The 27,898-nt window shown below is 40.5% G+C and overlaps 1 protein-coding gene across 1 annotated transcript; it reads right to left on the bottom strand.

Annotated features, from left to right (window-relative positions):
- Window positions 1-1,458: 1,458 nt before the first annotated feature.
- Window positions 1,459-27,898, bottom strand: LOC142167154 (uncharacterized). The gene is made up of 8 exons (XM_075227314.1): window positions 27,883-27,898; window positions 27,699-27,761; window positions 27,424-27,519; window positions 13,672-13,885; window positions 12,675-13,221; window positions 12,088-12,518; window positions 11,856-11,979; window positions 1,459-1,797 (listed from the first exon to the last, which is right to left on the bottom strand). The coding sequence occupies exons 1-8, from the start codon at window positions 27,896-27,898 to the stop codon at window positions 1,459-1,461; spliced, it is 1,830 nt and encodes a 609-aa protein (XP_075083415.1).

Raw genomic sequence — 27,898 nt, 5'->3', positions numbered from 1 at the left:
TTTTTGTAGAATCTTGTCCCAGGAATTTGAGTTAGAGAGAGTCTATGATACTTATTGAGTATCGTTGTGGTGTACTCAACCCTTAGGGGCCCCCTCTAGGGCCCCACTTACTTTACATGTTCCAGGATGAGGTATGATATATTGCATGTGGACATGACTAGGATGACTCTCTTCCTGAGGTATATGGTGAGGCACCACACCTATTTCGTGATAGCTATCAAGTTGTTTTCTTAATTTATGCTAGTCGGGTTTTAGCCCAAGTGTTTAATTCTATTCTTTAGAGGCTCCATAGATAGTTATTAAAAGTTGTAGTAATGGGGTTGTACACGATATACATGAAAATATATTTATTTTACTTAGTCTCATTGTTATTATTATTAAAGACTTCATGTATAATTCTGAATTTGGAAACTTTTCATTGTTTAACTTAAAAATATATATGTTTTTCAAAGAGCTTCCGCAGTTAAATAGATTTTCATGCATATGGTTTGGGTGCATCATATGGGTTAGTTCGCTCGGATCGGATAGTGTGCAGGATACCGGTCACGTGGATTTGGGGCTTGACATTCAAGCTCCTCAAGCACAAGTTTTGAGACCTCGGGAATCGAAGAGGAAGTTGAAGAAGAAGATAGAGACAAGGATGAAGTTACTGAACCGGATGCGGAACAACCTTCATCTTTTAAAGATGTAGCAGAGGCTTCACTTCCTCCGGACTCCGCTATATATATATATATATATATATATATTCGAAACTTCTATTGAGCTTGACATTTTAAGAAATAAAAGACATTTTTTGCTTAATTTCTATGCAAAACATTTTTTTATTTGATAAAGTTCAAATTTCTTTTACATATGATAACTTTAATCCCGAGCATTCATACTTCCGGTGTTTACCTTTTAACTATGAGGGTTTCATAAGAGAGGTCACTTATATTTATGGTGCTCTTGAAGAGGACGTCTCCCATTTATTCCGGTACAAACATTTTAAGTTTAACTAACTTTCTAATGAAAAAGATTTTAACATATCACTTGGACAAGAATTAAGATAAAAATAAAAGGAATTTATTCCTTGCATTAAAAGAATATTTACATGAGCAAAACTTCGCTTATGTAAATAAAGCTACCAATATATGTGGCTAACTTATACTATGCAGTCCCCGGTCCCGATAAGATATAACTTTCGATTATAACAGTCTCCTTCATGACACTTTTAGTGCTATGATATATAATAGTTTCTCCCCTAGTGTTGGGATGCTATGTATGATAAATAGAACACAAAAGTTCTTGATATCGTCAATGATCCTTCTTCGTAGTATGATTTATGTTGTTGCCTCAATAAAAACCTTGCCAAAAAATACAATTGGGCCAAAAACTAGACGTAGGAAAAACGAGTGCAACACATACTTTCAGTATCAACAACGATCTTTAGTAATAATACCTTTTAAGGCGAGTCACATTCTAATTGCTTGGTAATTCTACTCCATCTTGATTTTCCAACTTATATGAATCTTTACTGGTGATAACTGAAATTTGGTAAGGTCCTTCCCACGTTGGTCCTAGCTTTCCAGCATTAACCTCTCGGGTACTTTGAGTCACTTTCCGCAAAATCAAATCTCTGACATTGAAATGACGAAGATTAGCTCTGCGGTTATAATATCTTTTCATCCTTTGCTTTTGTGCCATCATCCTCACATATGCTAAATTCCGATGTTCTTCAAGCAAATTCAACTTAATCAGCATTGCTTCATTCTTCGCCTCCTCGTTTGCCCGAGAGTACCTTATGGCCGGTTCCCCAATCTACACCGGAATCAAAGCTTCAGCGCCTTACATAAGGGAAAAGAGGGTGTTTCTCCCGTTCTTGACTTCACCGTTATTCGATATGCCCATACACTCCCGGTAACTCTTCTGGTCAATTACCTTTTACATCCAAATTCTTTTTGAGGTTTTGAATTAACATCTTGTTGATTGACTCTGCTTGTCCGTTATTACTCGGATGATATGGAAAAGATGTGATCCTTTGATCTTCAATCTATCACGACCCAAATTCCATTAGAGGTTGTGATGGCGCCTAACACCGCTGTCATCTCGTGCGTACGTAGCCCCCACAAATACAAGCACATTTTAATTCAATTCGCCTATGGGGTTAATTCCCTCTTACAAGGTTAAAAAAGAGACTTACCTCGCTCCGAAATTCCATAACCGGTTCCAAAGCCTTTCAAACAACTCAAACCGATGTCCATCACTCCAAAACTAGTCAATAAATGTGCAAATATGTAAATACATTCTCTAATACTCATTATAATCCAATTTACAACAATACCCAACTCCGCTCGAAAAGTCGATAAAAATCACCCTCGATCCCACGTGCCTAGATTCCGAAATTTTTTGAAGATAAACATTACCCATAGCCTCACAAACTCAAATATATAGATTATTATCAATTTCATGCCCAAATTCGTGGTCGAAATCCAAAATACCATTTCTAGGTTTTCCACCAAAACCCCAAATTTCTACAATTTTTCATGAATTTCCATCTTAAAATCTATGTATAATCCAAGTATTTAACTCAAAATAAACGGGAGTCACTTACCTCTTTGATGTTGATGGAACCCCTCTCAAGATGCTCTCAAAAATCGCCAAATTCCAAGTGGGAAATGAGGGAAATGAGCTAAGTCCCGGAATAAAAGCCCTTGCTCCAGTCGCAGACGTCGCATATGCGACATCTAGTTCGCAAATACGATGGTTGCAATTGCGAATAAAGCATCGTAAATGCGAAGGAGAGCCACCCCTGCCAAGGTCGCATTTGCGACCAATATCTTCGCAAATGCGAAGAGAGCAGATTCGCAAAAGCGATAAAATGTTCGCAAATGCGAACCCCTCAGAAATTTCCCACCCTCGCAAATGCAAACTCCATCCTCGCAAATGCGAGTTCGTAAATGCGATGAAAACCTTGCATTTGCGAAACCTGCAGCCCAGACCCAAAAACCAGCAGAACCAGCAATAACCTTTTCATCAAAAAATTGATCTGAAACCACCCGGAACACAACTGACGCCCCCGAGACCCCGTCCAATCACATCAACCTGTCCCAAAACATGACACGAACTAGCTCGAGGCCTCAAATCACGTCAAACAACGTCGAAATCATGAGTCACACCCCAATTCGATCTTAATGAACTTTAGAACTTCAAACTTCTACATTCGATGTTGAAACCTATCAAATCACGTCCGATTGACCAGAAATTTTGCACACAAGTCACATTGGACACTACAGACCCACTCTAACTTCCGAAATCGGAATCCGACCCCGATATCAAAAACTCCACTCCCAGTCAAACTTCTCAAAATTATCCAAATTTCCAACTTTCATCAATTGACGTCGAAATAACCTATGGACCTCCAAATCCACTTTCGGACGCGCCCCTAAGTCCAGAATCACCATACGGAGCTATTCCCAAGCTCAGAATCTCAAAGGGACATCGATAACATTGAAATTCACTTCAACCCAAATTTATAAAATCCTTCCAAAATGCCAACTTTCCAAAATAAGCGCCCAAACGCTCCCAGGTCATCCAAAACTCGATCCGGACATACGCCCAAGTCCAAAATCATCATACAAATCTATTGGAATCTTTAAATCCCGATTCCGAGGTCGTTTACTCAAAAGTCAAATATTAGTCAATTACTCCAACTTAAAGCTTCCGAATTTAGAATTTTCTTTCCAAATCGACTCCGAACTTCCCGAAACTCATTTCCGACCACACGTACAAGTCATAATACCTGAAGTGAAGCTGCCCATGGCCTCAAACCGCCGAACGATGCGCTAGAGCTCAAAACAAATGGTCTGGTCATTACATTCTCTCCCACTTAAACATATGTTAGTCCTCGAACGTGCTAAGAACTGTTCTGGAGTTGTCTGAAATCATCGTTTAACACCTCGTGCACCTACCTGTGTTACCACAACACAGTTGAGCACATTAGCTCGAGCAAATCTGAAAATCTACCCCTTTATTTAGTCAAGTAAGCCTTAGAGTCAAATTCCAACATACAAAATTCTCAATCAGGCCTGTTTCTAACATACGAACACCATATCAATCACTACACACTGCACCAAACACGATTGTATACCCTTACTGAATTCTTACCATGCACCGCGTAACTCATTTGCCCAAGGCAATCTTTCCAAAGCACAAAGCTAAAATTTCCACCAATTAAGCCTTGCTTTAACTCCCGCAATACAGCCAAGGCAAAGAAGATGTGTAGAACTCATAACCACCTGCCGAATCATAATTTATGGAGTCTCTCTTCCCGAAAAGAACCATTACCTCATTCTGGACTGAATAACAATATTTACTCTTTAATATGCCTTATATAAATCTGATCGCACTGATACAAGGTTCAATAATATCATTTCACCCAGTACAAGTTGCTCAGGCAATAGGCCACCTCAGATACTACAAAAGCCTCATATGATGCCACATTGTTCTAACAAGCTACAAACTAAAATGTGATACATAAGGAAAACGAACTCTAGAATGAACTACTAAATCCACATAACTAATTTAATAACCGAAAAGATGTTATGAACCTTCCTCAGAAATGAAACACAAAACACACAAGAATAGCTATGGGAAAATGTACTCAATGTCACACTGTTGTGACGTGCAACCCGATCCACATATGATACCGTTGTGGCGTGCAACCCGATCCAACCATAATACCCGTGGCGGCGTGCCACCCGATCCAAACAACATATCTGTGGCGGTGTGCCACCCGATCCACACATAATAATAAATAGGGAAATACCCATCAAGCCAGAAATGTTTATACCTACGAAATACCCGAATATCAACCACAAGCATGCAAAGTGCATAATACAAATCCTGGGGAGATGGATAGCGCCATACGTTATGAAACTCAAGCACAACTAAGGTGCAATAAATGACTTGCATCTTGAGAGCCATCCTACTCTCACAACACCACAAGCTACATGGGATCTCAATACAAGTGCGAATAATCAAACCGCCTCACAACTCACATGGCACGATAGAGATTACACTAAATAGCTAACGACGAAAATAACATCTCAGGCCCAAAGACTCTTCCACAAGCAGCGCTATGCTGAAATGAACAAATCCGGCCCGATATAGAGTACACACTCACATTTAGATCCATTCACGGACCTCAAGCCGATTCGGATCGTACTGTACTAACCTAATAACCTTTAAAGGATCCACCTCCAAGAATAGTCGTCAAATCCGGAACAAATTTCCATAATTCACAACCAATTGAACAGAGTGCCCTTCAGGCCCAAATTCTCACATTAGCGATAGTGCCACAATCTCCATACTTGGTTCCAATCTTTAATCAATCAAGTGACTACATGTCACACTTATACAATCCTCTCGTGGGAAAAGCTCCCACGGTCTTCCGCACCAGGTAACAAGTTTGCACATCCATACCACCGGTCATACTAATGTCGTAAAGCGAATCAAGGATTTGCAAATCAGTACATAAAGCCTCTTACACATGACACCGATCTAAGGTGACGCTAAAGATAATACCAACTGATTCTAACTATCTGAATTCTTTCCTGCTCATCCGAGCTCATGACATTCTTGTCGACACCAAACTGCAACCTTGATCCTCAACTTTAAATTCCCAAGATGCTCACTGCACCTAACATGCCAATACGTGAGAGTATAAGAATTTCATCATAACTCCTGAACGACTAGTAGGATACACACTTCATCATATATGAACCTTTCATTTAACTTATTTCAGGAGAACCATAGCAACACGCGACCGAATTCACATAACTGCAGAAGTTACAATCCTCTAGTAGTGGTCTAAAATGCCATAACTCTTCTGGGATCCATCTATACATAACAGTCCATAATACTCGAATGCCTCCAAATAAAATTAATTACGGTGGCCATCAAGCCTCGCATGTACCGCCACAAATCACGTGCATAACATAACACGCTAAAGGAACTGATCGTTGCCACCACCTTGCCAATTCAACCATTGTTAATCGATCTGACTTCTTCTAATTTACTCCGGACTTGCCTTAGGAATAATAACAGCTCCATTCAAAACATGACAAACCCAATTTGCACTCATCCAAAAGGACCCTATTTCACGAGACCACGCTGTCTCAAAACCCACAAACCATCTCATACCCTCCTTGTGCGCACATTCGCATCTTCAACTGGTACACCCATTCTGATATTTCCTTTATGAATCAGAAGTTATTTTCTCCCATTCCTCCGTGCTACACCGCAGACCGATGATAACATAGAACACTCTCCAAGACCCTTTTTGTAATCCGCAGCAATGCTGAATACTTAACCATACTACGGAATCGAAATCCTTAAGCACCGCCACTTTAATTTATTTTTTTTGAATCCACTAGGACCGTTGTTGAGAGTCACCCACTCTGACTTGTTCCCAAATATGATCAAACTCCAAGGCTCTGGTAGCACATGAACACCCTCTCAAAGAAACACCCGGCTGAATCACCTTTCTTATACATCACATCTACACGAAGCATAAATCCTGAGTCTTCCCAAAGCCTGAACATGAATCGATAAGGCCAATTGTAGCACACATTCCTCAAATCCTTTGCTTAAATCACCACTAATATTCTCTTTCTTTAGTCGTAATAACCCATCAATATGTTGATAACCAGAAACCTCACAAGTAGACAACTATGCAATCCAATCATAGGCGGTGGGGCTCTCCCACTTAGCTTGAAGCTACCATTACATAACCCTGGAACCTATCAAGATTCCTTCTTCCTTACTGACATGACCTCGCACAATTGACCCAGCAAATTCCTCGAAATTTTCCGATTAACTATTTCATGAACGCTCAGAATTCCCTAGCCACATTCACATGTTCGACCTCTTACCGGGTAGCCAGTAGAATTCTTCACAGAAGCTTCGTCACGCAACCGTTAACCTGCTCACCAGAAATAACCCACCTGTGGAAATTCCATGGTGACATCTTCCAACAATGATGCACCGAGAACAATTACCACGAAACCAATAAACCATCCTGAGCCCGTGCTCATTCACCAGATGTACAAGTCCGTTCACTCCTCATGGACATCAACTAAAGGTGCGACGATACATTCTAATACAAAGTCATGTTGTATCCTTCTTCATATCAAGCAACTCTTTTCCGTCGTATCCAACCTTTCTCCGTATAGCAGCCCATATTCCAAATTATGTTCGTAGACTTAGTCACTGTCCACATGAGTTCCAAATCACTCTAAACTTTCCCCAACGCGTGTAGCTATCCTATCACTGAACCCATATGCTACCCGACCACTCTCCCACTTTGGTCAAACCCTCTCCTTTAAGCAACTACTCGACTTTTGTTTTCTTACACTTGGCCTTCTAGAAGTTTAACCACCGCAAGACGCCTCCCACATATCCTTCCTCATCCTTCGCTGTCCAGTTGTTGCCTTAAATAAAAATTCATCTTTGTAGCACCTGAACCAACAGATCGCCTCCAACTCTAAACCTCCCCGAATATCATCTTCCTTGAGCCAACAACATTAAGATCACCGACTCGATCCGGAACCACAACACAGTGCGACCTCTGACAGTCGCTTCCCCTGTACCATTCACAATACTCTGCCCCAAAGGCGATTTTGAAGATGGCCATAACACCGGCGAGCTTAACACATTCAATCAAGGACGACGACACCATATCACGGATGAAGATTCCACCACGCTAAAAAATACCAAGTCTCGTTACTCCATCCACCCAAACCTAACCATTCTTAGTCCGATTGCCTCTCCTCTGTTGGAAATAAAGCACTGAACCTCTGAATCATGCATCTAGAAAAACCTTCTTTCAAATCATTCGCTGCCTCGACACATAGATAAGTATCCTACCATTACATCAATGTTGTGCTATAATAACTCATAGATATAGTAGCAACCCGTGCATAGTCTCGAAACCATAGAAAATACCGATACTGAGCTGGAACAAAAAAATATCCTTTCGCAAGGCGACGACATTAGCCCAATCGAATATGTAGGGAGAAACATCTTGCACTGCATCTGTAGTGCTATTAAAATTCCTCAATTCCCAATTGATAACAAGCACTTCACGTCACATAAGATTGAATTGGAAAGAAACAAAGGAATAAGTCTCAAAAGAATCAAATCGCATGATGAGGAATCAAAAAAAGGAAGTGCTCCTAACAGCCCTGTAGCCTCTTGAAGATAAGTACAGACGTCTCTGTACCGATCCACAAGACTCTACTAGACTTGCTCATGACTCGTGAGACCTAAGTGAACCTAGTACTCTGATACCAAGTTATCACAACCCAAATTCCATCAGAGGTCGTGATGGCGCCTAACACCGCTGTCAGGCCAGCCAACAATAATTGATTAATTTAATTACTCATTTTAGTATTATTGAAATTATAATTTCCTTCAATTAAATAATAGGAGATAACATTTACAAAGTAAATGGAAATGTCTCCACAACTACCATACTGAACAACCCATAAGTACGCCCAAAATCCGGTGTCACAAGTGCATGAGCATCAACTAGGAAGTAAAATAAAATATAGCATCTGTCCGAAATACAAATTGGATAGGAAGAATATATAAATAACTTTGAAGGAGATTCTGCTGGATCCGGATCGTAACATGGGATGCAGCTCACCTAAGTCCCCGCAATAACCGCACGTTTGCGCTCACAAGGCCACTAGACATATATGTACTTGCACAAAAATATGCAGCAAGTGTAGTATGAGTACGTAAATCAACGCGTACCCAGTAAGTATCTAGTCTAACCTCAAAGAAGTAGTGACGATGGGTCGACTCCGACACTTACTATGGGCTAACAATAAATACTGATATTATACTTAAGCATGGATTGTATGAAACAGTTGTAAACTCAATAACAAGAAGTGAGTGGACAATACTTTTATTAATAGGAAATTGTTCCAAATTTATTCTCGTCCTTTAACAATTTATATCTCAAGCCAAAGAAGCAACATCAATTATAATTGGTTCCAAAGATTTATCATGCGCAAATTATGCCGAGGTCGTACAGCCTGATCCAACATAATATTTAAATTGTGCACTGACGAGGGTCGAATGACACGAATCATAGATACATCTATCTGCTACCAAGGCGTTCGACCCGCTCCACAAAAGAGAAAATACATTTACAACAACCAATTCAAAATTTAGTAAGGGGCAATTATTCAAGGGAATACCAAATTCTCATTAACGGTCAAATTAACCTTTTTAAATTTCTTTATCAAGTTTCAATATGATTTAAGCAATTAAATTAACAAGTAGGGTACAACATTGTATGTATAGCATGGTTTGGGTTCTAGACTACCCGAACAATAGAATAATTAGTAACTACATACGGACTCTCGTCACCTCGTGCGTACGTAGCCCTCACAAATAGAAGCACATTTTAATTCAATTCGCCTAAGGGGTTAATTCCCTCTTAAAAGGTTAGAAAAGAGACTTACCTCGCTCCGAAATTTCATAACCGGTTCCAAAGCCTTTCCAACAACTCAATCCGATGTCCATCGCTCCAAAACTAGTCAATAAATGTGCAAATCCGTAAATATATTCTCTAATACTCATTATAATCCAATTTACAACAATTCCCAACTCCGCTCGAAAAGTCGATAAAAATCACCCTCGGTCCCACATGCCTGGATTCCGAATATTTTTGAAGATAAACATTACCCATAGCCTCACAAACTCAAATATATAGATTATTCTCAATTTCATGCCCTAAGTCGTTGTCGAAAACCAAAAATACCAATTTCTAGGTTTTCCACCAAAACCCCAAATTTCTACAAATTTTCATGAATTTTCATGTTAAAATCTATCTATAATCCAAGTATTTAACTCAAAATACACTGGAGTCACTTACCTCATTGATGTTGATTGAACCTCTCTCAAGATGCTCTCAAAAATGCCTAAGTCCAAGTGGGAAATGAGCTAAGTCACCGAAATAAAAGCCCTTGCTCCAGTCGCAGACGTCGCATTTGCGATATCTGGTTCGCAAATGCGACGGTCGAAATTGCGATAAAAATATCGCAAATGCGAAGGAGAGCCACCCCTACCAAGGTCGCATTTGCGACAAAAATCTTCGCAAATGCGAAGAAGGCAGATTCGCAAAAGCGATAAAATATTCGCAAATGCAAATCCTTTAGAAATTTCCCACCCTCGCAAATGCGAACTCCATCCTCGCAAATGCGAGTTTGCAAAACCTCGCATTTGCGAAACCTGCAGCCCAGACCCCAAAACTAGCAGAACTAGCAACAACTTTTTCATCCAACATTTGATCCGAAACCACTCCGGAACACACCCGACGCCCCCTGGACCCTGTCCAATCACATCAGCCTGTCCCAAAATATGACACGAACTAGCTCAAGGCCTTAAATCAAGTCAAACAACGTCGAAATCACGAGTCACGCCCCAATTCGATCTTAATGAACTTTAGAACTTCAAACTTCTACATTCGATGCCGAAACATATCAAATCACGTCTGATTGAACTCAAATTTTGCACACAAGTCACATTTGACAGTACAGACCTACTCCAACTTTTGGAATGGTAATCCGACCCCGATATCAAAAAGTCCACTCCCAGTCAAACTTCTCAAAATCATCAAAAATTCCAACTTTCGCCAATTGACGCTGAAATGACCTACGGACCTCCATATCCACTTCCAGATGCGCCCCTAAGTTCAGAATCACCATACAGAGCTATTCCCAGGCTTGGAATTCCAAACGGACATCGATAAAATTGAAATTCACTTCAACCCAAATTTATGAAATCCTTCCAAAATGCCAACTTTCCACAATAGGCGACGAAACACTCTCGGGTCATCCAAAACCCGATCCGGACATACGCCCAAGTCCAAAATCATCATACGATCCTGTTGGAACTTCAAATCCTGATTCCGAGGTTGTTTACGCAAAATTCAAATATTAGTCAATTCCTCCAACTTAAAGCTTCCGAATTTAGAATTTTCTTGCCAAATCGACTCTGAATTTCCCGAAACTCAATTCCGACCACACGTACAAGTCATAATACCTGAAGTGAAGCTGCTCATGGCCTCAAACCACCGAACGATGTGCTAGAGCTCAAAATGACCGGTCGGGTCGTTACACAATCCTTCCAGAAACGTTGTTACTTAGGAACTTATAAATTGTGGCCCATTATTAAAAGTAATTTCTTTTGGTACTCCAAACCGACAAATGATATGATCCCAAATAAAATCAATCACTTCTCTCTCTCCAATATTTTTGTAAGCACTGCTTTAACCCATTTAGTGAAATAGTCAGTTAAAACTAAAAGAAATTTTACCTGTCGGGCCCTTGAGATAAAGGACCAACTATGTCCATCCCATATTTCATGAAAGGCCACGGTGACACCACCAAATGCAGAAGCTCTGCAGGCCGATGCACTAATTGTGCATGACGCTAACACTTATCATATTTTTGTACAAATGCCTTCGTGTCATGTTCCATCTGAGGCCAATAGTAACCAGCCCTTATCAATTTAAGAACCAACAAGTCTATACCGAAATGATTTCCACAAACCCTTTCATGAATTTCTCTCATCACATAAACAGCCTCTGATGTTCCTAAACATCGAGCCAATGGTCCTTGAAAATATCTTCACTATAGTTGATCATCAACAAGGGAATAACGAGCAACTTTAGTTCGTAGCGCCAGGGACGCTTTAGGATCTTTAGGCAATTTTCCATGCCTTAAATATTCTATAAACTCATTTCTCCAATCCAGATTACGTTGGTTGAGTTAATTTCGCAATACTCATCCACATCCAAATACTGAGTGCAACAGCTGAACAACTGCACCGGAGTCGGCTCCTTTCATTTCCGTGGACGACCATAAAAATGCCAACATGTCTGCCTCCACATTCTCTTCCCTTGGGATGTGAATTACTGACAATTCCCTGAACCGGGAAAGTAAAAGCAGAACTTTATTCAAATATTGTTGCATGCGCTCCTCTTTGGTGTCAAAGATTCCGTATATCTAATTTACTACCAGCTGGGAGTCACACTTTATCTCAATCACCACGGAGCCTAGTCCTCGGGCTAATTCAAGTCTTGCAAACAAAGCCTCATACTTGGCTTCATTGTTAGTCAAAGGAACACTTCTAATGGCCTGTCTTAGGGTCTTTCCCGAAGGAGTGATTAGTACTATCCCGAGATCGGACCCTTTTACATTGGAGGCTCCATCCGTAAACAAGGTCCATACACCGGAGATAATTCCCGATACTAGAACTGCTTCTTTAGCAGCTAGAGGCATCATTTTCGGACTAAAATCAACCATAAAGTCGGCCAAAACTTGTGACTTGGTAGCTGTTTGAGTTTTGTATTCCATATCAAATTCACTAATTGCCACCGTCCATTTAGCCAATCGACCCGATAATTCAGGTTTATGAAGGACGTTCCTCAAGAGAAAAGTCGTCACAATGGTTATTGGGTGACACTGAAAGTAGGGTCTAAGTTATCGAGAGGCAACTATGAGAGCTAGAGCCAACTTTTCCAGGTGCGAATAACGTGTCTCCACTACCGACATTATTTTACTAATGTAATAAATAGGTAATTGCGTACCTTCATCCCCCCGAACCAAGAATGTACTCACCGCAACTTTTGAAACCGCTAAATAAATTAACAATTCTTCACCCTCCTTCTGTTTGGACATTAGAAGAGGACTGGAGAAGTACCTTATTAGGTCTTTCATTGCTTGTTGGAATTCCGCAGTCCACATAAAATCATTCTTCTTTTTCAAAATTGAAAAGAAATAGTGACATTTTTTCGATGATCTTGATATGAATCTGCTAAGGGCCGGCAACCTGCCGATCAATCTTTGCACATCCTTTAGACATGTCGATTGGTCATGGATGTCCTCTATGGCCTTAATCTTGTCGGGATTCAGTTCAATTCTTCTTTGAGAAACCAATAAGCCAAGAAACGTTCCGGACCCAACTCCAAAAGCGCATTTTTCTGGGTTGAGCTTTATGTTGTATTTTCTCAAAATATCGAATGTCTCTTGTAAATGAGTCAAATGACTTCCTGCACTAAGATACTTAACCAACATATCATCAATATAAACTTCCATAGATTTACCAATTTGATGTCTGAACATCTTGTTAACGAGCCTCTGATAAGTGGCTCCGTCATTCTTTAGCCTGAAAGGCATCATATTGTAGCAATAAGTGCCAAAATTTGTGATGAATGAGGTTTGTTCTTGATCCTACGGGTACATCCTAATTTGATTATACCCGGAATACGCATAAAAAAAACTTATCAATTCATGCCCAGCCATAGCATCGATCATTTGGTCAATGTTTGGCAACGGGAAAGAATCTTTAGGGAATGCCTTATTTAAATCTTTATAATCTATATATATATTCTAAATTTATTAATCTTTTTAGGAACAACAACTATGTTAGCTAGCCAATCAGGATAGTTCACCTTATGAATTGAACTTATATTTAATAACTGGGTTACCTCTTCTTCAATATGTTCCTGATCTCAACTATTGGTCTTTTTTATGCTTCACTGGCGGAAAATTGGGGTCTTAACTTAAATTATGGACAACCATGTCTAGTGGAATACCTGTCATATCAGAATGAGACCATGCAAAGCAATCAAAGTTAGCTTTTAAGATCTCAATAATTTTAAGCCTAAGAACGGGGCTTAATCTCGTTCCCAGGTAAACCTTTTTATCCGGGAACTCCGCGAATAAAGCAATTTGTTCCAGTTCCTCTGCGATAAACTTTGTAGCAACTATTTCATCCGACACCTGATAATAATCTGATGTCTCCTCTTCTCCAACACCATCTACCAGATCTGGAAGGGCAGCAAATATCAGTTCCTTTAATTTCTATTTGCTTATTCCCTCTGCCTTACTGCTGGATAAAGTGACTATTTATTTCCCTCGCGGCAGGTTGATCACCTTAAATCTTCTTGATCCCATCTGGTGTAGGGAACTTCAGCAGCCAATGATAAGTCGATGGAACAACCCTCATCTCATGAATCCATGGCCTATTAAGGATCACGTTGTATCCCATATCGCCATCCACCACCTCGAACAAAGTGGTCTTCGTTATGCCTTCGGCATGTGTGGGAAGTAAAATCTCCCCTCAAGTTGCTACACTTTTTAGGTTGAACCCGACCATAAGCTTTATTAACTATATTTCTACTTAACTTTGCTTGTTCCAGAACTCTCGACTGAAAGATATTGGTTGAACTACCTGGATCAACCAACATAAATTGAAATTTAAAATCTAAAATGTTAAGTGATATTACCAGAGCGTCGTTGTGTGGTAAAGTAAGGTCATCAGCGTCTTCATCTATGAAGTAATTCCATCATCTTCAATTGCTTCTCGGATTCTCTCGCCATGAGTTACTGATATCTTTGTCTTCTTTGCTACTGAAAACGTCATTCCATTTACATCAACTCCACCAAAAATCATGTTTATTGTTAAAATGGGGTGATCCTACGACCGGTTTGGCTGGTTCTGTAGCATCTTGATTTATCCCATAATTGATCTTGGCCCGGGCACTCAGAAATTCTCTAAGATGACCATTCTTCAATAACGTTGCAATCTCTTCACGTAGATGTCGGTAGTCCCCAGTCTTGTGGCTATGTGTTCCTTAAATTTCACACCATAGATTGGGATTTCTTTGACTAGGATCTGACCGAATTGGTTTCGGAAATCTTGTCTCCTTGATGTTTCTCATAGCTGAAACCAGTTCTACCAAACCAATATAAAAATTGTAATCTGACAACCGGGGATATGTTGAATCTTTGTACCCCGATGGTTCTTTCTCCTGCAAGCTCTGCTACTCTGACCATGTTCCGTCCTTCTATCAAACATTTTCAAAAACTACAAACCTTTAATTCCTCTCCTTTTAGCTCTTTCATATGGCTGGAAAATGATTCCTAGAAGACCTTCGATCTGCATCAAAATCACTTCTAAACTTCTCCTGATTCCGATCGCGATTGCGAACCTTGGATGACACGGAAAAGCTCAGTTGATCATCTTCAATTCTGATTTTTGATTCATAACGATTATGGACATCTGCCCATATAGTTTCCAGAAACTACAACAAGCTTTCCTTCAATTTTTTGGAGGCATCAAAACATAATGGATTGAGGCCTTTAGTGAATGCTTCAGCTGCCCACTCATCTTATACTGCCGACAACATCATCCTCTCCTTTTGAAATCAGATTATGAACTCCCGTAATAATTCAGATTCTCCTTAAGCAATTTTGAATATATCTACTTTCCTATCTTGGTCTTTCCTCTCCCTAGCATGAACTTTAATAAAGGAATCGGCAAGCATTTCAAAAGAGTCAATCGAGTGCTCAGGTAAAAGAGAATACCATGTTAGAGCTTCCTTCCTTAGAGTTTCGCCGAATTTCTTCAGCAGGACAAATTTGATATCATGTGGTGCCAAATCTTTTTCCTTTACAACTGTTATATAAGTTGTGATATGCTCTTGTGGATCTGAAGTTCCATCATACTTTGGAATATCGGGCATCTTGAATCTTTTTCGGGATCAACTCCGGGGCCGCACTTTGTTAACTGTGTATACTTCTTCGAATACATCCCCTTCAATATCAGTAGTGCTCCCGAGATCTAATCCATCCGAGCGTGAAATTCTTTAGCATTTTGATCCATTCGATATTCATTTCCTTCATGAATCTTATGAGCTCGATTCTAAAGGGATCTTTTGCGTTATTGGCGTTCCACTAACTGCACCACCTGCTTGATTTTCATTAAAATCAAACTCCTCCCTCGAAGCGACCTTACTAGTTCCTTGCGTTGTTTGATTTGTAGGCACACTAGGAGGGGTTCTAACTCCTCCATTTGAATTATTGTAGACAAATGAAGGTGCTTGCTGGAGCTCCATCATTATCTAGTCTTGACTTGAGAGATGGTTTCCTTTGTTGCGCTCTTAGAACTTTTAGTGTTTCAACAACAGGTTTGTCGTCCATATCATCAGTAGTTGGACTTCTCACATGCCGAGGATTCTATTCTTGGCGAACTAGAGTTGTCTCATTTCCTTTGTTGTGAATTTCACTAGTTGAATCATCACGCTGGAACATATCCTCACGCTTGTTATTTGTTCCAACATTGAAAGAGTTGTTAACATCGTTAGCTACCATATCTCATTTTACTTTGACTAAAGAAATGCATCAAAATGCGTTAATAACATATAAAAGGATCAAAATAATAACACAATTGTCTATACCCAATGGTGGGCACTGTAAAATAATACAAATGAATTTGTAATGTGGTTTATAGATGCGTGAATTAATTTGATCCAAGATTATAAAATAGCTAAAAACAGAAATAAATTGATTAAACAAACTTGAAGAAAATACAAGTCTGGCTGTGGGATGAGCTTCCCCGGAAGCAATAACAAGAGCAATATGTAGACAGAAAGAGAGAATATTGTTAATAGAATAAGAGCAGGTTTTGCCTTTTTTGCATATAGATGTTTCGTATCTAACAATGAATACAAATTCTTCTATTTATATCTCAATTCAGGGAGACAAGTTCCCCAAGTCAAGCTCTTCTTTAATATGAATAAAACCTTCTTGATGGCTGCATAACGGTCGGGTATTAATGTAAATATTTTTTAATGGATGCTCATTGAATGCTGTTATTTCCAACAGGTATCTTCCTTTCAGATCTTCATCCTCGGTTCCAATACCTTCGAAACCTATTCAACACCGGTCACATGTTCGTAAATGGTGCTAGCTATTTTCACCTGTCAACTTGTCGAGCATCCACATGTCGTTCATCAATTTTACCCCATACAACGGGGATCGTGGTCGTTCGTCTTTGCTTTTGTGGCCGATAAAATTTCCCAGATTATTTGGCCGATTGGGTTGGTTTGATTATTATTTCTCATGGAAATGGAGTCTGCTTACCTTCTTCGAATGTCATATCCTTTTTATAACACCATATCATGAAGGATAAAATTAAGATTTTAAGATAAAAGAGTTTCTAAGTGTAGAACGTGTGCCATATTTCTCTTCTTACTAACTAAAACCCCAAGTCAAGCTCTTCTTTAATATGAATAAAACCTTCTTGATGGCTGCATAACGGTCGGGTATTAATGTAAATATTTTTTAATGGATGCTCATTGAATGCTGTTATTTCCAACAGGTATCTTCCTTTCAGATCTTCATCCTCGGTTCCAATACCTTCGAAACCTATTCAACACCGGTCACATGTTCGTAAATGGTGCTAGCTATTTTCACCTGTCAACTTGTCGAGCATCCACATGTCGTTCATCAATTTTACCCCATACAACGGGGATCGTGGTCGTTCGTCTTTGCTTTTGTGGCCGATAAAATTTCCCAGATTATTTGGCCGATTGGGTTGGTTTGATTATTATTTCTCATGGAAATGGAGTCTGCTTACCTTCTTCGAATGTCATATCCTTTTTATAACACCATATCATGAAGGATAAAATTAAGATTTTAAGATAAAAGAGTTTCTAAGTGTAGAACGTGTGCCATATTTCTCTTCTTACTAACTAAAACCCCAAGTCAAGCTCTTCTTTAATATGAATAAAACCTTCTTGATGGCTGCATAACGGTCGGGTATTAATGTAAATATTTTTTAATGGATGCTCATTGAATGCTGTTATTTCCAACAGGTATCTTCCTTTCAGATCTTCATCCTCGGTTCCAATACCTTCGAAACCTATTCAACACCGGTCACATGTTCGTAAATGGTGCTAGCTATTTTCACCTGTCAACTTGTCGAGCATCCACATGTCGTTCATCAATTTTACCCCATACAACGGGGATCGTGGTCGTTCGTCTTTGCTTTTGTGGCCGATAAAATTTCCCAGATTATTTGGCCGATTGGGTTGGTTTGATTATTATTTCTCATGGAAATGGAGTCTGCTTACCTTCTTCGAATGTCATATCCTTTTTATAACACCATATCATGAAGGATAAAATTAAGATTTTAAGATAAAAGAGTTTCTAAGTGTAGAACGTGTGCCATATTTCTCTTCTTACTAACTAAAATGGAAAGATTTTTTATTTTTTCTTATTTCTTTTTTTAATCTTTGCTGAACACATGACCAAATACAAGTTTGCCATCTCTACTCCCAATCATCTTATTTCCTCTTCCTACGATTTCCGTACAATGGAGTATCAGATCAGTAAATACTTATCCTATCAGTATATTTACACCAAATCAATTCAACTTATTATGGTAAAGTAGTTTAATGAAGTAAAATATGCGTTAATAACCATGGTTAAGCAATAGAAGTAAATGTCTATGTGCAAACACATATCATATTTCTATTGATTTGCTATAAACAACTGGTGTGAGTAAATTATTATCGATCAGTATATACGAAGGTGTAGATGTAAAAAAAGTAAATTATTCATATGGTATATGTATAGGGTAAAATATGCTATGACATGTGGCCGTCCAAAAAAGGGACACGTGGAATCCAAGACGGAGGGATGGCCAAAGACCGAAGGCAACTATTTCGTTTGTCACCGGAAAGAACAACGATCATTAAGATGTGATAAATACTCTTCGCCCAGTAGTATTTAAGAGAGAATATTTCATGGCATTAGGAGCAATTACCCGTTACAGGGAATTTGGCATTTATGTACACCGTTACATTTGCATCAATGTCACTCATAATTGACATTAAAGAAGGGCACGATCCTAGGACCTCCTTTATAGCTATAAATAGTGAGCACAATTATCATTGTAAGGAGAGAAATTTTCTGGAAAACTGACACTACATTCTATACAAAGCTCAATACAATCTTGTTTTCTGATTCTTTTGATTTCGCTGTTGTTGCGCTCGGAAATTCTGTTTTCGGAATTGTTATTTATGTTGTTTCATCTATATCCTAAGTCTAAGTATTGTATAATTTTTCGATTATTTTATTATTTCTGGATCAAATTAATTTACTTGTCTAAAAACCACGTATAAATTCAACAGTACCGTTTTACGGGTAAACAGTTTAGCGCTTACCGTGGGGCTTAGACAGTTGTATAATTAAATTGATCCGTGCCTTTTACACTAACATGTTTTGATTATTTTGTCTTAGGAAAAATCATAAGAAATGGCAGATAACACTGTTAACGACATGCACAACCCCGAGATTTGAGGGGATCACCCTTATTTCGAGGACTCAATCAATGACACCCATAATAAGGGGAATGGCGCTACACCGGTGCATGTCAGGCAATATCCTCGATATGCTTGGGAGACCACTCCCGATGATACTGATGAGGAACATGTTATCGACGCGGTAAGGGTCTTGCAAGAGCAACAGATGATCATTCTAGGTCATCTCACGCGACAGGATAAAGTTATGATGGAATTGAAGTAGGCGTTTTTGAGAGCCTCAAATAATGCAAACATACGTGATTCGATTCCTCCCAGGGTTCCCATGAATCAAACGACGCCGAGGGTCGACAACAACACTCTTAGGGGTAAAATTGGCTCCGATAGGGAGGGGGAAACGGATTCAGCCTCAACAACGAGAATGATCCTTTCAAGAATGAACTTTTACGGTTCATGAGGGAAGTAAACGCCCGCATGGACCAGATCCCGGGCATGCCACCAGTGCTGAAAGGTCCGAACTCGAAAAAGTATACTCAATTATCGTACAAGCCAAGTGCGACACGAGAGTTAATCCCGAAGCGGTTCAAAATGCCTGAAATTCCAAAGTATGACGGAACTTCGGACCCCCAGGAGTATATTACCACCTACACAACAGCGATAAAGGGAAATGATTTAGCTCCTCACAAATTTGAATATGTGTTGCTGAAGAAATTTGGAGAAACCCTCACGAGGGGGGGCCTTGATGTGGTATTCACTATTACTCGAGCATTCCATAGACTCCTTTGAAATGCTCGCGGATTCTTTCATCAAGTCTTATGCCGGGGCTAGAAAAGTATAGGCCCGAAAGGCTGACATATTCAGGATTGCGCAAGGAGAATCCAAGTTACTACGGGAGTTCGTTACCCGATTCTAGAAAGAGAGAATATTGATCCCGGCTGTCCCGGATGAATGGGCGGCTGAAGTATTCACCAAGGTATTGATTCTGAGGAGTTCAGATGCTTCCCGGAAATTGAAGGAAAGCCTAATCGAATTTCAAGCAATGACCTGGGTGGATGAACACAATCGGTATGAATTAAAAATAAGGATCAAAGATGACCAGGTTGGTTTTCCATCATCGACCAGAGGACGAGAGATTAACAGAGAAAAATTGAAGGGCCAATTTTTGCCCTACGAACGGACCGAAGACCGCAGCAGAGGTTTCCGGATAGCAGACAGGCTCGCCGTCAATAGAAGGACTGATCGCGGATGGAAGAATCGATCGATGCAGGATAAACAAGCGTTAGGATCGCGGGATCCTTCCTACCCCAAGTTATCGGAATATAACTTTTACATCAGTATAGTAGAGTTAGGCCATGAGAAACATCAAAGAAGCACGGTTTCCAAAACCGATAAGATCTGATCCCAGCCAGAGGGATCCCAGCTTGTGGTGTGAATACCACGGGACGAATGGCCACTGGACAGGGGACTGTCGACACCTCCAGGAAGAAGTGGCAATATTATTGAAGAATGGTCACCTCATAGACTTCTTGAGTGACCGAGTTAAGAACAATTATGGTTATAACCGAGAAAATGCGGAACCCTCGAAAGCAGGAGAAGATCCCCCGCATCAAACAATCAACATGATCTTCGGAGGGAACGAGATTAACGGGGTCACCGTTTCAGCAGCAAAGAAGATGAAAGTATCAATAACGCATAGTAAAAGGCTCTGGGAAGACGATATCACTTTTACGGAAGAGGATGCAGACTAATTGCTGCTACCACACAACGATGCACTGGTAATTTCTTTAAATATGCTAGATTTTAATATTAAACGTGTTCTAGTGGATCAAGGGAGTTCAGCTAATATCATACAATGGAGAGTATTGGAACAAGCTAAACTCACAGGAAGCATTATTCCGACTACAAAGCTCCTCATCAGATTCAACCTCGCAAGTGTGATAACTCGGGAAAATTTTTTATTACTCACGAACGCTGAAAGAGTAATGAAAACCACTCTTTTCGAAGTAGTAGATGGTGATATGGGATACAACATCATTTTGGGAAGGCCGTGGTTGCACGATATGAAAGATGTACCATAAACGTATCATCAATTGATGAAGTTTCCAACGCCCAAAAGAAATAAGCAGATAAAGGGTGATCAACCGGCGGCAAGGGAGATGAATGCAATTTCGGTCTCCAGTAGCAAAGGAAAGGAACACGCATCATAGCAACTACATGGACTGGCACCTACTCCCAAACTAGATGAAGTTAGCCCGGGGGTAGAGGCGTCGGAATATTATCATGTGCCAGATATTTCCAAGTTCAAGAAGAGACTGATGCAACGAAGTCCACAGCGGAAGAGTTGGAGCAAGTGGCATTATTCGAAGAATTCCTAGAAAAGGAAATTCCACTTGGAGACATGATTACATATATAAGTCACGTCCGACTTTATTAAATTCTTTAAATCTAACGCTGATTGTTTTGCATGGTCACATGAGGATATGACAGGCATCCTGATAGAGGTAGTCGAACAAAAATTAATCCCGGATCCCAGCATACCTCCGATAAGATAAAAGAAATGCCCGATTGCCGAAGCCAGGAATAAATTCGTCAAAGAAGAGGTAAACCGCTTACTTAATATCAGTTCGATCCGAGAGGTAAGATATCCGGACTGGCTAGCTAATGTAGTAGTAGTTCCAGGTACAACCAAATTAAAATGAACCCGGAGGATCAGGAAAATACTTCGTTTATAATGATTTTCTATATATATTGCTACAATGTGATGCCCTTCGGGTTGAAAAATGCCAGAGCCACTTATCAACGGCTCGTGAACAAAATGTTTGAAAATCAAATAGGAAAAACAATGGAAGTTTATATAGATGATATGCTCGTTAAATTTTTAAATACAGGTGATCATATTAAACATCTACAAGAAACTTTTGACATCCTAAAGAAGCATAATATGAAACTTAATCCCGATAAATGCACGTTCGGGTTCAGCTCTAGTAAGTTTCTGGGATTTTTAGTTTCACAAGGGGGAATTGAAGTAAACCCCGATAAGATCAAGGCCATAGAAGATATCCCGGATCAACTACCAAATGTGAAGGAAATCCAAAGGCTTACGGGGAGATTGGCAGCTTTGAGCAGGTTCATTTCCCGATCATCAGAGAAGTGTCATCGTTTCTTCGCACTGCTCAAAAAGAAAAATAATTTCGAATGGACCCCGGAGTGCCAGCATACTTTGAGGGATTTAAAGAAGTACTTGTAAAGCCCTCCATTGCTTTCAAAACCAAAAGAAGGTGAAACGTTGTTGGTTTATCTCGCTGTCTCGGAAGTTGCGGTAAGTGCTGTTTTAGTCCGAGAGGACGAAGGTACAAAATCTCCCATTTATTATATTAGTAAAATTTAATGGGAGCAGAAACGCATTACCCACATTTGGAAAAACTGGCCTTAGCTCTCGTAGTCGCCGCTCGAAAGCTGAGGCCCTACTTTTAATGCCACCCGATAGATGTGGTGTCTACTTTCCCTTTATGGAACATCCTCCATAAACCTGAACTCTAGGGTAGATTGACCAAATGGGTTGTAAAAATGAGTGAATTCGACATAGAATATAAACCATGAACTACAATTAAATAGCAAGTCTTGCCTGACTTTATGGCTGGTTTCAGCCCGGAATTACTGCCTCTGGCAACCAAAGAGGATAATGGTGTCGGAATCTACATAAGGGGTTTGGACCTTATTTACGGACGGAGCTTCCAACGTAAAAGGGTCCGGACTCGGTATAGTCTTAATCACGCCTTCGGGGGAAACCCTAAGGCAAGCCATCAGGACGGTCCATTTAACTAACAACAAACCCGAGTATGAAGCTTTGATTGCAAGGCTCGAATTGGCCCCGGGGCTTGACTCCGAGGTCATCGAAATAAAATGCGACTCACAGCTAGTGGTAAATCAAGTCTACGGGATCTTCGAGACCAAAGAAGAGCGCATGTAACAATACATGGTAAAGGTTCAAGCTCTGTTAGCGTGATTCCGGGAATGGTCAATTACTCATATCCTACAAAAGTAGACGCATTGGCAAACCTAGGATCATCAACAAAAATAAAGAGATCGGAGCATAGAACGGTAGTGCAACTAATGAACTTAGTCCTGGATACAGATGGTTACTATGAGGTAATTTCGACTAGTCTGGTCTGGGACTGGAGGAATGAAATCATCGATTATCTCGAACATGGGAAGCTACCTGAAGACCCTAAGATATCCCGGGTGTTGCACGCTAAAACAGCGCGATACAGCTTCAAGAGAGGCCAATTGTATAGAAAATCTTTTCAAGGCCTGATGCTTAGGAGCATCCGAAGCTAACTATGTCATGAGAGAAGTTCACGAAGGGATATGCGGCAACCATTCAGGCGTAGATTCCTTAGTCCTGAGGTTGGTAAGGGCGGGATATTATTGGCCCCGCATGGAATGAAACACCAAAGATTTCGTACGAAAATATGATAAGTGTCAACGCTACGCACCACTGGTGCATCAACCGGCATAACTCTTACATTCGGTTCTATCCCCGTGGCTGTTCATGAAATAGGGGATGGATGGACAGCGTCGGATCATTGCCACCGGCTCCTGGGAAGGTAGGATTTCTTTTAATTTTGACTGACTATTTTCTAAGTGGGTGGAAGCAGGTCCTTATCAGATGATCGGAGAACGTGGAGTGGTAGATTTCTTATGGAAAAATATAATTTGCAGGTTCTGAATACCAAAGAGATAGCATGCGACAATGGGCCACAGTTTATCGTCAAAAATATTACAAAGTTCCTCCAAGATTTAAAAATAAAGAGGATCACACCTTCACTCGATCATCCGAGCGCAAACGGTCAGGCCGAGTCGATGAACAAAGTAATTATTCAAAACCTCAAGAAAAGGTTGGAAGCAACTAAGGATAACTGGCCCGAGGAATTACCCGGAGTTCTGTTGGCATACCGAACTACGGCCAAGTCAACCACAAGGGAAACCCCATATTCCCTCATGTACGGTGTAGAAGCTTTAATCCTGGTGGAAGTAGGGGAGCCCACCTTGAGATATTTCCAGGCAGATGGAGAATCAAACAATGAAGCAATGTTAGTCAACTTGGAACTGCTCGATGAACGTAGGAACTTGGCGCATGTATGAAAGGTAGCTCAAAAGTAGAGAATTGAGCGGTATTATAATCGAAGAGCCAACCTCCATTATTTCAAAGTAGGAGACTTGGTCCTAAGGAAAGAAACTCAAAACACCCGCGAAATCAACGCGAAGAAGCTAGGTCCAACGTGGAAAGGCCCCTATCGGGTTTCAGCTATCACTGGGAAAGATTCATATGAGTTGGAAAACCAAAGAAGAAAAAAGTTGCCCAACAATTGGAATGTGGCACACCTTTAAAGATATTATAGTTGATGAACATTATCCGATCAGAAAGTATGTGTTGTACTCGTTTTCCCTTCGTTCAGATTTTGTCCCAATTGGGTTTTTCTGGCAAAGTTTTTAACAAGGCAGCAACAAAAAGCATACTATGGACAACAACAATAAGACCTTTAATAGCAAGGCATATAAGCGAAGATCCACTCAAGGATGGTTAGATAATCTTTTGCTTTATAGAAAATTCCCACCAGGAATTTAAGTTTGCTATTGAGCAAAGATTACCTGATCGTTCACGAGCACAAAACACTAGAGGATTATCTAGCAATGCATTAGTGGAATCTTCGAAGATACAAGACTTCCAGTGTTCCAATTTGCATTCTTCGCATTCGAACACTGGGGGGAATGATATGAGGATACGACATCAATGACTACCAAGTCAACCGGGAAATGAAAAACTAGAAATATAATTGCATCATCGGGACCGGAGACTGTCGTCCAGCCCCGTAGAAATAAGTTATACAAGTTAGCCACGAGTAATGACAATGTATTTACAGCATAGAAAATGCTTATGTATTGTTTGAGAATAGAATGAATAAAATGAAATACTTTTGTTTTTAGCTTGTTTCTTGTCTGAACGATGAATTAACTTTGTCATTTGAAAGTTAAACAAGTACTTCAAATGCTAGTGCCATAATGAATAGGAGACGTCCTCTTCAAGAGCACCGTAAACATAAGAGGGCCCTCTCTTATAAAAACCCTCACGTTAAAGGATTGGTTCCGGAAGAACTTATGCCCGGAATCGAAAATGCCTTCGGGGAAAGATACACCCGAAGTCGTATACGAAAGGATGCAAAAAGTAAACGTGCGCAAATACTTATCAAAGCCCTCACAAAAAAAGGTTGGTGCCTAGAGCCAAAAATGCTTTTGGGGAAAATACACCCAAAGCTTCACATAATAAGACGTAAAAATTCTTAAAAGGAAGAAAATGCAAAGATTAAAGACTTACAAGAATATTCAAACGAAAAGAAGACTCAAACAATACGTGAGAAAAAGATGTTTTTTATAATTTAAAGCATTTCAAAATGGCATACATACAAGAATCGGAAAAATAAAAGAAAAGCTAAACTGCAGTGTCTCCGGAACCAGAAGGAAGAAAAGTGTCTGCGCCCCCCGGGAGAAGTAGATGGACCCACCAATGGCTCAACATTTTCACCAGTTTTGCCTTCAGCATCATCATCCTCCAATTCTTCTTCAGTTTTCGAAAACTCGAAACCGGAACCAGAAGGACTGGGTGCATCAGGCCTCGCTGGGAGTCCACTTTTAGCAGCTAACTCGAGCTCGCGGGCCTTAGCAATTTCGGCATCAAAATCAACGACACCAGCTTTGACCTCTTCCAAAGTTTTTCTCCTCATGTTATACATGGCGTAAGTTTTCTCAACAATGAGGGAAGCCTCTCGGCACTTGAGTTCTTATTTGAGTTGGGTCACCTCGGCATAAAGGTTTTCCTGGGCGGATCTAGCAGATTTGAGGCTAACATCAAGGTCGCGGATAGTTGAACTAAAAAGCCTATTATGCTCGATAGTTTCCCTATAATTCTCTTCCAGTTGGGCATGTTGCGCTCCCATAGCAGCAAGCTCTTCAATTTTGGAATTCAAGGCTGCCTCTAAGTTGATCAATCTTTCAGCGGAGGCAGCCTCGCATTCGGTTGCAGCAAGAACGACGCTATGGACTTCAACCTATTTGGCCCTGGCTTCGTCAAATCTAACCCTCAACTGGCCAATTTCTTGGCTAAGGGTTACCACTTCTTGCTCACTTTGCCGCAAACGAGCTTCCAATATAACAGCATCAACAACTTTTGCTTCCAGTTCCGAAAGGCGAGCGACATGTTGCTCCTACTCTGCCAAAAGTTGATCCTGAGAGGAGGTAATTTCTTCCTTTTCATGAATCAACCTCTGAAGGCTCTCGGAAGCAAGAAAATTAGCCTATAAGGTAAGAAGGGTGAAATTCAGGATATGTTCACACCCAAAAGTAGAAGGAATAATAAAGGAAGAAAGGAACGTACTGCTGCAGCGTTGTGCATAGCGTTGTTCAACAAACACTCTCCTGAGAGTGCCTGAATCTTTTTCCAGTCTTTCTCTGAAGCCAAAAGCTTTAGAAAATTAGCAACCTCCACCGGCCGGGATAGCAAGTTGCACCCGGTAGAGTCTGAAAGAGTAACATTCCTCCTCCTTTGTGGATCTTCAAAAGGGGCAGCATAATTTTGCCCCACTGTGAAAGAGGAAAACCTTCTTCGTGGTCAGAATTGACCGGAAGAGGAGGTGTAGCAATTGATGGTAGAAGAATGGATGAAGATGGAAGTGATGTAGTAATTGCTGGTGTTGGTGAAGATGGAGATGAAGCTGATAAAGTTGAAGAGTGAGAAGCAATTGCATCAAATGCATTGCTGGTTGTTGGATGCTCGCCAACCAAAGACGAAACGGATCTGGTACTCAGCCCCGCAGTACCAGACACAACAATTGGGGCCCAAAAATGGGAGTTGACATTATCTAACAAATCAAACTCTCCCCAAAGTGTCAAGGCACCGTCCTCGGTTGGTGTAACTATCTCAACAGGTCGAGCATCCTGTTGAGATGATGAGGATCCTCATCTTCTATGTAGAGAAGCTCCCCTATCACTAGCTTCTTCATCATCATCGATCATCACAGTGTCTATGACTGGCCCGGAAGGAGGGCTAGTCACAATCACTATCGGAGATGACTTGGGGGCATTAGTCCCCGCCCTCTTATTCTTTTTCTCTGGTACGGAGGAGTGTCTTCTCTTTGGTTGTTTGTCTTCCGGCCGAGGACTCCGTAAAGAAATTTTTGCTCCCAAAGCAGGCCCGGAGCAACCTGTTCGAGTAAGCGCCTCCTGAAGCAGCCTCGCTGTATCAGCAGGATCAGTCAAAACATCTTCCTCGGGAACAGCAACAGAGCCCGCGGGTAGACCTAATTTTATATATAAGTTAGAAGGGATCAATCAAGTTCTTCGCATAAAAAATTGAAACAAGGTGAGTTTGAATTACCATGATTCTTGGCCTTCCACCCGTATTTAGGGGCCAGTTCTTTCCACAAGCGAGTCTCAGACATCATAACGTCTAAGATCTTTTGTACCCACCGGTCCAAACCTTCAACCGCCAGTGGGATCCATCGAGTTGCTGAAACAGGTGAAGGATGGAGGATCAATACGGCTATAGAAAAGTATTTAGTAAAAGGAAATACCAAACAAAGAGCTTACGAGTGCGGTTCCAAACGGCCGGAAAGGATGGAGCCATCGCTAGAATGATATCGTCGGTGGCAGGTGCAACGAACCGTTCCATCCATCCAT

This window comes from Nicotiana tabacum, chromosome 12 (genome assembly GCF_000715075.1).
Source record: "Nicotiana tabacum cultivar K326 chromosome 12, ASM71507v2, whole genome shotgun sequence".
NCBI classification, from domain to species: Eukaryota; Viridiplantae; Streptophyta; class Magnoliopsida; order Solanales; family Solanaceae; genus Nicotiana; species Nicotiana tabacum.
This window is presented reverse-complemented; position numbering and strand designations above follow the sequence as displayed.

What these genes read in the sequence shown, in the direction of transcription:
- LOC142167154 (XM_075227314.1), bottom strand. An exon ending in TCCGTGGTGATTGAGATAAA is followed by an intron (nt 11,980 to 12,087) that starts GTGTGACTCCCA and finishes TTCCCGGTTCAG; the next exon opens with GGAATTGTCAGTAATTCACA. An exon ending in TTGTTCAGCTGTTGCACTCA is followed by an intron (nt 1,798 to 11,855) that starts GTATTTGGATGT and finishes ATTCCGGTGTAG; the next exon opens with ATTGGGGAACCGGCCATAAG.